Source organism: Papilio polytes, unplaced genomic scaffold (assembly GCF_000836215.1).
Source record: "Papilio polytes unplaced genomic scaffold, Ppol_1.0 DF824158.1, whole genome shotgun sequence".
Taxonomy (NCBI): Eukaryota; Metazoa; Arthropoda; class Insecta; order Lepidoptera; family Papilionidae; genus Papilio; species Papilio polytes.
This window is the reverse complement of record NW_013525046.1, coordinates 1,886,190-1,901,338: the sequence shown is the minus strand read 5'-3', so window position 1 is coordinate 1,901,338 and position 15,149 is coordinate 1,886,190. Positions and strand designations below refer to the sequence as shown.

Here is a 15,149-nt window from a genome sequence, read left to right as displayed (position 1 = left end):
GCGTAATGAACAAAGGCTACAATTGGCCATAAATAAAATTACAATACAAAAAAATATTTAAAATCGGAACCCAAGATTGGAATTAAATTGGAAGGTTTGATTCGAATAATTAGGGAATTGATTCAACTTTTAGTCACAAAAGCCTACTTTTTTTAATTCCTCAGCCGCACAAAGCGTTCTTTATCATTGAACGGTAACGAGCTTTGGATCGACCGAGCTACTGAGCGCCTCACCTGGGGAAATCATTCGCTGGTAACGCGCTACTTTTGTTTACCGTCCTATTTGTCGAACGGATTCAGGTCGGTACCGAACACGGAATTTTTAATGAAACGGAATAATTGTAAACGGAGTTGCAACGCTGTGATTCTCTATACTGTGGGCGGTATTTTCGCATGCAAGGAGAGTTTCTATGGTCAAGGGGTCATTATTTTATTAGACCTTTTTGATAGTTCTCTCATCGAAGCCGTTGGCGTTTTATTATCGAATTTGATGATACGTGCGTGAACTTACTGATTGAGGAATGACTGGAAGCAGATATTGAACCATTTGTGAACTTAACAAATCTAATTAGAACTTCATAACATTACATCTTTAGGGTGAGTTGCACCATATCGCCGGTTACCGTTAAAGTTAAAATTATTTGTAACGGTAATATTTGGAATAACCTTAAAATTTACTAAGGGTGAGTTACATTAACTAACTATAAACCTTAACCAGCACATTCCCGATGGTTACGTCTTCGGATGTTCATGATATTCGCTACACCAGTTTTGCATTGGTCAAAATGACGTCATATTTGACACTAATCATAACCGCCCGATTTTGGGCGGTTATAGTTAGCGTTACGATTAGTGTCAGTTCGGTAGTGTCAACTGTCACAAGCTCTTATCTTTAAAAATACAAAAAATTGAAAAAAGAATATTTCTACTATTATCCTATACGTAATACAGAAGAATAAAGTCTTGTGTGCTCGGAAATAATGGATTTCCATTTGGAACTCGAAATTTGGCCAAACATTCAGTTTGGACAAATTTCGAGTGCCTAAGGCCATAGCAACAGCGCTTTCACTTACTTTAAAGTAAAAACTATCCAATAGATTCTTTAAAAAGCTTACCGAACATCGGATTTTTGTCTTGAAGTTCATTTTCGTTTTATTAATAACTAGCTGTTGCCCTGCCACTTCATCCCCATGATATTATGAAAATTTTATTTTATTGTTTACATTTGTTAAACTATCAATAGCAAATGTCAAAATGACCTGACATGACGAACCTTGACAATCTTGCTTCCTTGATGTTGGCAGCAACTTATGGTCTCTTTCCCACATTAGTGTTTTTATCCAAAATATTTACCTTCTAAATTTAATGGCGTAAAAACATACAGCCTAAAGCGTGACGTTAGTGTAGGGCTTTTTATTAAATGAAAAAATATTCAAAAATATGCTGTAATAGCTAACATCTTAGGCAACAAAGAAGTGTGTGTTTACGCTTTATTATAATAGTATAGAAGTATAGATATGGTTATTTAAGTTAGTGATTAATTTAGTACTACCGCTGAGATATGCTTAATTTATTCTGTAATCTAACGTTCTGGTGTTGGAAATATGCGTCTTCAACCGAGCGAGGTGTCTCCTACATGATCGTAATTCATTGTGTAAAATCTAGACGGCAATAAAGGGGCATGAGTTACATTGCGGGTGTTATCGTAAATTATGTCGGTTAAGTCTCGGTCGATATTAAGGACGAGATTGCTTCGTTATTTAGATTAGATAGTAAAGTCTTCTGTGGAAAGTTTTTGATTTAAAGTATTGTCGATAGATTAAATCAGTCATTTAATTTGGGTGAATCGCTGCCATATTGGCCATATTTTTACACTAAGAGTAAAAAGATAGCCATAATTAATTTTTGGGGATGTGACTATCAGCGATAACTTGTAATCGGCATTCAGTTTTTTGTTTGTTTTATTACTTTTTTGTAAGTTAGCTGTAAGTTATCCATAACTAAATGAAATAAAAAAAAATGTGTGTATTGGTTTCCCATTTCCTTTCACACGCTGTGGTATTGCCGTATCGATGGACTCCATCACCGCCAACAGTTGCACTAATGAACCCTAAACTTCGAAAGAAGATAGGTTTAAGAAGAAGTAAAAAAGACAAATATTTCTTCTCTGTTTCAGATTTCGTATTTCAAACATGTTCGCTATTTCTGTTTACTTAAATAAGTTTTGGCTTGAGTTCTTCAAGGCCATTGGACAGTAAGTAGTTGTTGATTCCGTGATATGCGCAGAAGACGCGTGACAAATTGTGCAGCTTGTACGTGACAATGTTTGTCGTCGCCGTCACGTTGTGATTGATGCCCATCTGGGCCTAATTAGATAAGGGATGTTGTCCGAACGTCGGTGTAATCTTCGTAATTCGAGCGTGATTCATTGCCAAGATACGATGCGATTTCACCGCGCGAACAATGCTTCTTGTTCAGGATAAGGTCACTTTCCGCTAACTGTTTAAGCGAAATTAGATCTTAACGCAATGGAACAGGGTTTACATTGCTGTGATAGTATATGTTAAGAGTGAATGCAGTTTGAAAGAACCCAATCTTCATTCTGCATAATCATGCAAATTATTGTCGAATGATTCAGTCATATGTGCACTTGTGGGTTGGAAATTCTCCTTAATTTTAATAATGTCTTTAGGATTAAATCCCATTTCGACATTCTAACCTCTGAATGAAAAGAATTTCAAAGACTGAAGTTTAAAATATACGAATACATACCGTTCGACCAGTGGAAGTGACCATTAAGTCAGCCTACGTGAGATATGTGCATGTTACCTTTGCAGAGTGCAGGGCATTTGTCATTATTATCGCTATAATGGCGTTCGCCTACATATTAACCAATTATGACAATATTGCTAGCGTTAAATGTCAGATAACATTACACCGGTACAAGGACCATTTAGTTATCCTGTATAGTAAGAGATTGAAGTCTTTACTCATGGATTTCGACATAGGTGACTCTATAAAGAAAATTAAGCTATTTAAATCTTACTTATATTAATGTTAAGATGGATGTTTGTAAGAGTTGGTAGCCTAAACTGCTTAACGGATGTCTGTGAAATATGGTATAAATATAGAGCATAGTCTAAAAAGCTACTTGCCTTTGTTTTTTAAATCCAAGCGGTTGGAATCACAGGCGAAAACTAGTTCATAATCGGCACGTATTGAGCTAGCGCGCTCTATGCTTCGGCCGCGTCTTCACTTAGCTTAGGTGGAGTCGTGGTCAAGCGCTGGTTCATTTTTAAAACAAAAATAATAATAAGTTAGTGTGGGAGGTAAATACTAAGAAATTATATAAAATTAAGGGTGTATTGTGTTTTGTTTAACGGCCCAGTTAGCAAGAGTTTACCATAAAATTTCTTTATGTTGCATAATTTTGTTTGAGTCCCGCGAACCCACAAATCTTGCAAATCCTTTAAGGTTGCGATGATCCTGGGTCGATCCCCTGAGTCCAGTTCTTAAGGCTCCTTGTAGATGGATGTTTTAGGTACAACGTGTTTTTGGTTACTGACTTAACTAATATGAGAATACTAGCTTTCGCCCGCGACTCCGTCCGCGTGGTATTAAAACAAAACCAAGTAGCCTTTGTGTGCTTCAAGGCTATCCTCTACATGTATGCCAAATATCATTGAGATCCGTTCAGCAGTTTAGGCTACAAACGCTAACAAATATCCATCCATCCATCCATCTAAACTTTCACATTTAGAATATAATTAATTATTAACATTTACAAGTTTTTATAGTTCTGTACATAATACCTTTATGTTAATTTTCCATTTATTTTTTCAAATTTTGCACTCACTAGCTTTCGCCCGCGACTCCGCTTGCGTGTGATTAATAAAAACAAAAGTTTGTAGCTTATGTGTTTTTCCATACTATACTCTACATTTACATTAAATTTCAACGAAATCTGTTCAACCATTTAGGCTTACAAACTCTAACATACATCCATCCATTCAAACTTTCTCATTTGTAATATTAGTTTGATTAAAATCCATTATGTTACATTAAAAGTATTTAATTCATTTGTTACATCATAACTATGTTTACCGATAGTAATAAAATTTACCTACTCTTACTACCATTGGCAAGCCATTAAGATGTGCACGTCTGTCCACACCGCAACCAAAATAACTCTTACGACGATTGACATGGCAGCTTTGGAACACGGGTGACTGAGAAATTTAGTTTGTAATATCGAGACGTCCACAGAAAAATAACTATTATAATGCAAGCCACATACTCACCGCATCGGAGAATATAGCTCCTTAGATTATAGAACCACAAATTATCTGTCCCGGGCATTAACAAATTAAACAAAACTAGCGCCCTTCTGTCGATATCAAAAAGTCCTTTTCATACGGTAGCTATCATGTTCTTTTTTTTCTTTGATGCTGTTTTCTGTGTCCATATAGGTTTTATAAGTATTTTGTCATCAATCAAGATGTGCTTGTCAACCATGGTACACATCCTTCTAGAGTGCCAGAAGCTCAAATCGCCACAAAATACCACGTCATAAAGCCTATCTATTTAGAGATGTCATTGGTTATCAAATGAAGTGCTTATTAGAGTGGTAATGAATTTTCTTTGTAAAATGTTTAAAAATCTTTTGTAAGCCTGATATAAATGTATTCGGATATTTTAATTATTCTTTACGATGTACGAAATATAATTGGAAAAGTTATTAATGGAAATTAAAAGCAAAAAACTTTAACAAGCATTTTTCTCTTGGATCCTTTCCAAGTGTTGTGCGTTGTAAGTTAAAAAGTATACATTTCGTTTGTGAACGCTCAGGTTTGGAAAGAATGCAACGTTGCTATTCCAATTTTTGCTAAAATTACTCGTGTGAGCAATTAAAGTGTATTGTAAATGAAAATAAATGTATGTCAGTTTTGAGGATTACTTGGAAATTGATCATATTCTAATCATGTTCTCTTTTTGCATTATCTTTTTTTTATAACATAAGGTAGCAAACGAGCAAGCGGCCACCTGGAATCCGCCAAAATGGCGAAGCGACCGCTGCCCGTAGACATCCGCAATTGCAGATGCGATGCCTACCCTTATTCGACAGAGGAGATGCACATAAAGAGGATAAAAAGGATCTTAATTATAAAAATAAAATATAATACTCCTGACCATATAGCGGAAAAAAATTCTTTACGTACTTGAACACGTGTAATCATGGATACGATTGAAGATCCTTATGACTGGTTTTCTTTTTTCTTGCTCAGTGTAATCTTATATTTACTGGATATTTGACATATGAAAGCAAAATCATTACCTTTTATGTATTTAATATGTACAGTTGAGCAAATCCGTGGTGTTTCCTTTACAGAAAAACAGTTCATAACGAAACCAATGACGGGATAATATTAAAAAGCAAACGCTTGTGTCACTGAACGCCCTTTTTAGAGTTACATTTAAAGGCTGTGTCCGATTGGTTATTGTCCTTCGTCTTAATGTGTACAAGTCGTTCAAGCGACTATAGCTTTTAAAGTATAACGCCGCCATATTCCCTGATTGTACATATGTATGTACAAACTTTGAACTATATAAATTAATAATCTCCCCGAGCGCTGGATATCGTCACGGTTCAATTGTCAAACAAGTCGGTTGATAAACAACGTCCACCGAAACACTTTGTTTACAAAGCAACCGTATCAGTTGTTGTTTACGAATAATTTAAATAGTTTCCGATTGTTTGGTCGGAGTACGGCCTTTGTAAATAATTAACGCACCGAGATTGGGTCGTATTAACCTGACGTCGATTTAACGCTAGTGTAGCAGGGTATTAAACGTAATACGACTTAATTAATTCCGTCTATGAATATAAGGAATTAGGGAACTTAAATCAAGCGTGTATTATGGAATAATTTAACAAATATTGTTCAGGGACATTAATTTCCTACCCAATGCAATTTGAACCACACAAAGCATTTTATTGCGTGGTTCCAATATTGTGGAAGGCTTTGGGAAAGGTTCATAACAAAAACTTGTCTTACACATAAAGGTGCCAGATTGCTGTTATGCCAATCTTTAATGGTAACCGAATTTAATTCTTTGACTGTACTTAAAAATTGCAAATGTATTTTTTTTATATTATTTATATACAAGGTTTACAATGCAAATGCTAATTGCAAACTGCATTAAATATTCGAAGGTCATTTATAATATTCTAAACAACCGCTAAGTAATGGAATAATCTTTCTAATCACAATAGAATCCTTGCTTGCTTTACTTAATTTTTAGTTGACTGACAATTTACCAGTCATATTATATGCCTTGAACAAATAATTGCATAAAGATATATGTTGAAATAAATTAATAAACAACTGTAGTTTTCTAGAAATAAATAAACGGACAAAAAAGCAACAGGTTGGAATTTAGGTTTTTACTGCCGAATGATGTTGATTTTTCTTTTATTTCCAATGAAGTAATTGTTTCCTTTTTGTTTTAGATGCATCATCCGATCCAGATGAAACCAGCTGACAGTGAAAATAGAAATGGTGAGTTAAAATTTTCATTAATGCTAATGTATTTGCAGCCTTATTTAAAAACAAATGTAGAATTTATAACCTCCTTTATTTGGCAATTCGGTTGTAAAAGAATTTAAATTCGATTATATCACACTAGTGTGGACGCATCTTTAGTAATGTTTTAATTGTTCTGCATTTGTCCGGCACGTGTGCTTGATCTAGACGGTAACGACGTATTTATTACTACTAAACAGTTATCGTTTGACTTACAACAAATAGTAAACAAACTTTACGAAAGAATAGTTTCGTTAAATCTGATTAAAGCATAAAATGATTTTACGCGTAAAATTAAGCGTCAAATTCGCGCTAAACGAGCTATTTACGCGGTGCAGCACAAAACAAGCTCGCATCAGACACGAGCGGATTTTTTAGAGCTGTACGCCGCGAAACACGTGCTCTTACGTAATCCCGCGCTTACAGGGTTGCCACTTTGCTGTAATATTGTTTTCAAACAAATGAAATGCTTTTTATTAAAATATTTCTGTTGTGATACAGTTTTTAATTAGTACGAATATAGTAATAAGTTGATTTAGTAGAATAATACACATTTTACGATCCTGACAATTTTTTATTAAATTCCCTATAGTGCGAATATATTTTAAATAAATCCTACATATTGATCCTTTATTTCTTTTATTTACATCTATAGTAATCTATAATATTGTAAAGAGGAAAAATATTTACTTTTGTATGTATTGAAATAACTCAAAAACTACTGGACTGATTTGAAATTCTTTCACTATTAAATAGTTACGTTATTAGTGAATAACATAAGCTACACTTTTCATTATTTTCAATTTCACGCGGACGAAGTCGCGAGCAACAGCAATAATTGATACAATATAAAAGTACTGTAATGACAAGAATCCATGTGCTAATTATGAGACTATTTTTTTCCTATTTTCGACAACCCTGTGCCAGTCGTACACATATTACGCATACGTGGGGAAGCATGCATATTCAATCTGTGAGCGTTTGTATTCTATTTATACGTCAGTGCATCGGATTAGCTGCTGTCTCGGATCACTCGGGCGACAAAGCTCGTGTGCCGAGCTTTATACGAATTATATCTATTGATCAAAATCAATACACCATTATTGTTAATTTGTAATTTTGTAAGATGACTTGAAGCAATAGTCCAAGATACTGATAACCGATCTCTCGAGTTCTCGAGTTCGAATCCAGGCTTAGTTGCATTAATACAAGAAATGTTAGTAAACCAGCTGTTGAGCGACTCAGTCCACGCAATATTAAAAAAAATAGTAGGCTATGTGTTCTACATCTATGCCAAATTTCAGCAAAATCAATTCAGCCGTTCTGGAGATATGTAATTAGTAACAAATATCCATCCATACATCTATCTAAATTAACAAATAAATAGTCGTTACAATGTTTAAAAAATTACATTCCTAAAACAATTTCAGTGACATTTATCTCAAAATGTCTTTGTATATTTAATGGAAACTCCGTCACAGTTTTCATATCACTTATCTCCATTTTCCATAGCGTTTCAGTAATATAAAAATACTTTAAGTCTTGTTGCTTCTCTTAGATTACTCTAGAAAGCTTAACTGCACCACATTTATTCAAAGAAATATGAATAAAAACATTATCGCGGTTGTTTAGTTAAGAAAACATTTTTCTCAAATGAAAATCCTCTAAGACCCGATTTGAAAAGAGATTACTCTGCGGCGCAAACTAGAGAGAGATAAAAATAGTGTACAAGTAAATAACATGAACCGGTGAGAAATATAAATGAGATTTGTCACTCGGAGAAACTTTGTAACGCGGAACGTTTATCGAAAGGAAATTCCTCCAGTTTGTTTTCCGATTGCGTGTTAACCTGAAATTCCAATATTGACTTGCGACCTCCTCGGCTCGAGCTCGCTTTATTAAATAAAATATCAATTGCTTTCGCCTTGAATGATAACCTCGTTTGTCTTTTCATTTTTTTCGTGTTTACGTCTTTATAATGAAATCAAAATTAATGAAGAGGTTAGGTTTACACGGGGTTAATTAAATAAATCATTTGTTACCTTAATATACAAGAATTATAACTTTAAGCTCACGCCTGTAAAAACCAATACCATTTGACCTCATACCGTATTTTTAACCTGCCTTAAATTTAAACTTTCGCCCGCGATTCCGTCCACGGGAAAAAAAAAAACCTAAACAAATAGCCTATGTGTTCTTCAAAACTGTTCATTACATCTATGACAAATTTCATCGAGATTACTTCAGCCGTTTAGGCTACAAACTCTAGCACACATCCATCCATCCATCCATCTAAACTTTCACATATAAAATATTAAGTAAGAAGTAAGATTACTAAGATTACATAAAAAGTTGTTGGTAATAAAACTTCTTTGTTTTTAAGTTATATATGCACTTGAATTTAATAGCAACTCGTATGACAGCATGTTGTTTATTTAAAACAGTTCACCGGTTAACGAGGATTTTAACGGCGTGCAAACAGTAAAAACATTTTACAGCGTCGTTTGGTAAATTAACAGAATTTAATACGATCTCAGGAAATTGAACGAAGTGTGCATTGTGTGAAAGTGTAATAGTAATATGCAATAGTAAAATGAACTAATAAATATTGAATGAATGTGGTAGAAAACAAAAGAATTGAGCGTAATAAACAAACGCAAACGTAACAAAAATCAGGACACGTTTATCAAATTGTGGTGAATGTTTGACACCCTTTTGTAATTCAACTTTTATAATAATGTTTCTATCACTGTTTTCAATAGAGATTGAAAGATGACAATGACGTTTCCATACATTTGATTTTGTTTTCTATGCAACAGTTTACTTGGATTCAATGGCAAATGTATGCTGCCCAGGTCTCAGAAACAGTGATTCCAGTTAACTGATTTGCAACAACAATATATTGTGGTGACACGAGGTTCGTCTGCCGAATACTAAACATCTGTTGGTCTCCCTGTTTGTAAACTGAATACATCCGCAGCGAGCAGTGTCAAGCTGCGATGCGTATTGTAATGAGAAGCTAATGTTTTAACAGTTTACGTGCTGTTGGAAAGTTTGCAATGATTTTAAAACTAAGAGAATCTAAATTAGAATTAGAAAAGATGTTGATCTCATGAACAAGAAAGTATTAAGATTGAATGCGGATGGCTATAAAGATAGAAGACGTAGAAAGTGTGCATGGATTGTGTGCAAAAGGATATAATTATGAAGGAAGTGAATTAAGATGGCTGATAGAGATGTATGAAAGAGCAGTAGGTACATACTCTCCGACCCTCGGTAGGGAGAAGGGCTTGTTGATGGTGGTTCATTTTTCTAAATGTTCTTCAATGTGCACTCTCCAAGCTCGGATTAGATAGAATAGAATATCTGTAGGCGTCACCCACTCGTGACGACAAATAGGCAAATTTGTTTCGTGGACCTCGACTCGTTTAATATGAGGAAATGAGTGGGAACCTAATATTATTGCCAGTCCCATAGGTTTAAATTTTTAAGCTGAATTATTTTTGCAGTTTGTCATAGAGGTACTAAATACAGGAGACAGATTGGTTGGAATTATACTCTATAATAATTAGAAAACAGCGTGTTAACATTAAATAAAAACCTTAAGTAAAGATAATGTTGAGTTTATTCTTTCCAAGTCGAGTACCAGCGATTTGTTCAGTCACGAGAATAATTAGTGCAACTATTGATGTTAATGGGCAGCACATAATTATACTTAATTGACAATCTATCACTAAAAAACTTCATAGCGGTTAAAGAATACAATTCATTGTTTCAAAATTCATAGAAAAACCGTAACGAATGTAAATGAAATACGAATTAGTAATTGCGCAAGAACATCGATGAAAGAGCGAAGTGGGTCAGTCAGTTTGACATCGAGTTTGAGCGGGAAACGATGACACGTAGCCTCACTGCCGAATGCCGAGTGCCGTGCTAGTGGAAAACGTCGCCGTGTCGTGCAGACAGGACGGAGCTCATTAGAGGTGTGCGACGAGCGCGGTGGCGTGGGGCGAGGGGCACAAGTGACACAGGCCCGCGAAGAATGACTGATCGTCCGTCAGCGCGCGCGCACCTCGCTATCGTTATACGTGTTTAGTTGTGTCCCAGCCGCGGTTGAATGCAGACGCGTCATGTCGTGAAGTGCCCGTGAAGTGGTGTGAAGTGAAGTGAAGGATGCGTGGCGAGGCGGGCGGCGCTCGCGGAAAGGCGGGCGGAGCCAGGTCGAATAGTGGTAGCTACCCACCAATCAGCGCCGCCTATTGGCTACCGCCGTCGAACCCTACCCCCTATCACGTGCCAGGTTTGATGATTGCTCTATTTTGACCAAAGAACATGCAACTAAAACATTCGAACTCTTTCCGGATGTTGTTTCTATGAGAGTAGCGTCTGGCAACGAGTGCTTTTCTAGTAGAAAAAAAAAATTGGAAGGTGATAGTGATTTTGTCTTTAATGCTAACAAGATTCAATCTGTGTTTTAACACGTCTGAGGTTTAAAACAGAATCACTGATTATCTGTTAGAAATTATTGCAGTGCACAAAAGTCAGATTCAATACCCACGTAGAGTTCTCCTTTCGACGGCATGTGCGGAACCGCTGGTAACATTTTCGCCGCGACATTTGCAGATTTAGAAGCGCGGATATCGAAAACGAAAGCGCTCGCTCGACATTGACCGATTTGTTGACTGAAAGACAATGCCGTGTTTCCGTCGTCATTTCGCGCTAAACTGCATTAGCCGACGAGCGTAATTAGAATTCTTTACATTTAGCATTGACTCGGTAAAATTTTAAACAATACTCTAGGTAATGTTTGTTAATTATAGTTGGTAATACGCTCGTTATAAAAATGTATTTAGCCTCGACGATCTTTAGTCAATGTAGATAACCTTCAAATTACAATATAGATCGGATTGCTAATTGCGCGTACGAGACATTACAATGCAATAGGAACGTTTATGCGCTAATAAAAGCAAACAAAACCGCGAAATAATAAATATTCTTAGCTCAACCGCGCTTTGTGGTTTTAGAACTATGCAGTAGTTGTTAATCGTAATAGTTATTTGAAGATCCTCTAACATTAAATAATAATTATTCATTCCAATACCAATAGGACAGTACTAGAGATAAGCATGTTCAAAATCTTACGCTTTTTAATAAAAATAAAGATACTAAGAAGTAAATCCCAACATAAACCTTCTGCTTCTGCTCGATGAAATACTTTATGGTAACATGTTGTGACGGTCGAGAAGATTGCATCACAAATGAGGCTTTCCCGAGTCTTGTTAGTTCACCCAATTCGGGACATTGCTCACAACAGCTGTCGGACGCATGATCTTTATGGTCCGCCGTGTTTACGATACAACTCGACCGTTGTATGACTTAGGAGACTATCTATAACTGTACACGACAGAACCATGAAGCATTGAACGAACGTTGAAACACTTGTAATTTGTTTTAGTTACTTAGAAACTTTTACAGCAATTAAGTTTACTACCTACTATTCCTTTAGTTGCTATTATCGCTGTCATGTCCCATTGTAATGATGACTTGAATTTTACAATATTATACAAAGTTCGACATTGACGTAGGTGTCATCATCAACTGGCCCTAGTCCTTATGGAGTGTTGGCACAATGATTACTACTCTTCCATACATCTCTATCAGCCGTTTTATCTGAATTCAGTCCCTTATATCCTCTTTTACACAATCCATCCATGCTTTCTTCGAACTTTCTATATCTGTGTAGCTTTTCACATTCAATAGTATTACGTTTTTGTTTATAGGATTATTTCTCTGCATTATATGTCTATACCACCCTAACTTTTTGGTTTTCAATTTCTCTCACCGCCACTTCTTACAAATGTCCTCTTATCTTTATTCTTATTAGGCAATATAATTACTCGTGCTTAATGACTTCAGTTGAATTTGTATCAACGCCGAATACTTTACGACTAGGGTCAGGAAATTTTAAAAGTGTGTTTATGGTTTGTGTACGTACGTGGCGAGTGAAGTGAACAACGAGTACACAGTGGTAGAGACAAGCGACGCTTCGGCAGTAAGTGTTTGCGTTTACGTCAACGAGTTTTGACGCAACTGGAAAAGTGTCCACATTTCGAATACCGCAGTGTAGTTGTCTTATTGGGAATCTCTTTCAAAGTTTTTTAACTCTATCTTCATAGCTTATGTTCTGAGGGTAGAGTCTCTTATTTTCGAATTTGTTCCACTTCGCTTTATTGTTTAGTTTTTCTGAAATAATGATTATTAAAGTCTAGATTAATTATTACAACTCAATTAAATAAATGTGGTTGTATATGCCTAAAAGTTTGTTTATTAATAAGTTTAATTAAAGTTAAACAAGGATTTTTTGGGAGTTAGTTGAAATGTTTGTCCCATAAGATTATTATCTGATGAATTCGAAATCCACGAACTATGGTCATGATATCAACGTACTGTTACTGTTAGTGTTAGTCAATTGGCGCTTCAGTCTCTGAACTATACTAATATTATATAGAGGATAGATTTGTATTTTTATATGTACGTATAACTCAAAAACTACTGGTTCGATTTTAAAAATACTTTCAGCGTTAGAAAGATAAATCATCTGTAAATAACATAGGCTATGTTTTTAATTTCACGCGGGCGATTTTGCAAGCAACTGCTATTTATAATTATGTTATTGATTGTCAAAATATTAATTTCTATTGACAAATGTGTTAGTATTAGTGTAACACAATGATGTATCTCTTGCCGCCCATCTGTTGTACAATGCGAAACATAACGCGTTACTATACAAACAATTTATCCAGTTACAGTCTATGTATATGTGTATTTGAACTGATCACTTGTATAGAGTAATGAACAATCAGACACTAAATGAATTTATGTATTTCACAAAATTCAATGTCTCCAAATAAATTTGAACTGAACAAGTTTTCGCAATGGAAATGATACATTGATTTCGATACATTTACTTATTGTTTTTTACCTCTTTGATGAAAATAATAGTTAAAACTAACATTGTAATTGTTTTTTCTTGATTTAATAGTCCTTGTGATGTCTAATAGGAAGTAACACAGCAAAGATTTTTTACTTATTCAGTATTAAAGTTTTATAGAAGAAAAAAAATAATGTGCAGCAAGTAATTAACATAACGTTACCTCTGTCGGTAGATAGCCTGTGCGTCACAGTAACGAAAATAAATGTCTATTTGTTTCCTCGTTTTGCATTATCCTCATGTCATGCGTCTGTTGCACGGATTGACCCGATACCAGTGACGGATTTAGATACTAACTATTGACGCACTATAGAATGCTGGGTGGGATAGGTTAGCAAGAAATAACATTTGAAGAAACTTTTCAATGTATATCGTACATCAATAAACTTTACATTTATTGTATAACAATGTATGCAGTGAAGGATAAGTCGGGCTATACATGTAACATTGTTAAGTTGCTCCACAAATAATATTACGCCGTGACTGCCAGTGTCATTGAAACGTGATGACTTATGTAACACGTCTAGCTCGCTGCACGTGACATGTGACATTGTAGATTAAATTATTTTGTATTTACAATTAGTAACTTACAATAGAAATCAACCTAAATAGGTCGCTAGGTGTGGACCCACGAAGAAGTGGATCGATAGCGTCAACACTGGCGAGATAAAGAAAGGAGTGAAATTATAATATGCATACGTACTAGCTATTGTTGTTGAAATTTAAAAAAAAAAGTAGCCTATGACACTTACTGATAACGTAGCTTTTAAACGGTGATAGATTTTTTGAAATCGGTCCAATAGTTTTTGAGTTAATTCAATACATATAAAAATAAAAATCTTTCCTATTTGTAATATTTGTATAGATGTTAGAAATCGCCTGCTAAATCAATAGTAAATTACGGATCATTGTGAAGGCTCTCAGCATAATTGCAGCCGTCTTATTCTTATTAGTAAAAGAACAATTAAAAGTCGCAATCTTTACAATTTATTCCTTTAACTATTATGTGTATTACTATATTTAAGACTAAAATTAGCAGTTTTGTCCGTACATTTGCCCTTGTGACACGTGCATACGTTTCACGCTCCACGTAACAGATAATATCGAGACGTATTAAAACCTTGTGCATGGATAAGTTAAAATACTAAGGAAGTTTCAATAAAATATTAATTAAAAACGCTTATATTTGTGGCATAGTTCGTAACAAAAGCATATTCAAATTGGTGTGAAGCTGGTCGATTACAAAAATGTCTTAGTTCACAATCTATCGGTGACACCAGTGATAATCCTGCTAATTGAGTTCTCGGATGTAAATCATGTTAGGCAGTTTCGCATCTGGTCTCATGGTGGTGTTATAAGATGAATTTACTATTCATTATAATTCAAATCTATGTCTATACTAATATTATAGAGGAAAGATTTGTACTTTTGTATTCTTGTACGCATCGAAATAACTCAAATAATATTGGACCGATGTTAAAAATTCTGACACTATTACTTTTTATAACATAAGATGGCAAACGAGCAAGCGGCCACCTGAATCCGCCAAAATGGCGAAGCTACCGCTACCCATAG

General features: G+C 35.0%; 1 protein-coding gene across 1 annotated transcript in view; it reads left to right on the top strand.

Annotated features, from left to right (window-relative positions):
- Window positions 1-15,149, top strand: part of LOC106111616 (CUGBP Elav-like family member 1) — a 252,661-nt gene that overhangs the window by 168,731 nt on the left and 68,781 nt on the right. Inside the window, 1 exon segment of the mRNA XM_013293751.1 lies at window positions 6,511-6,559. Coding sequence (XP_013149205.1) covers window positions 6,511-6,559 — 49 coding nt within the window.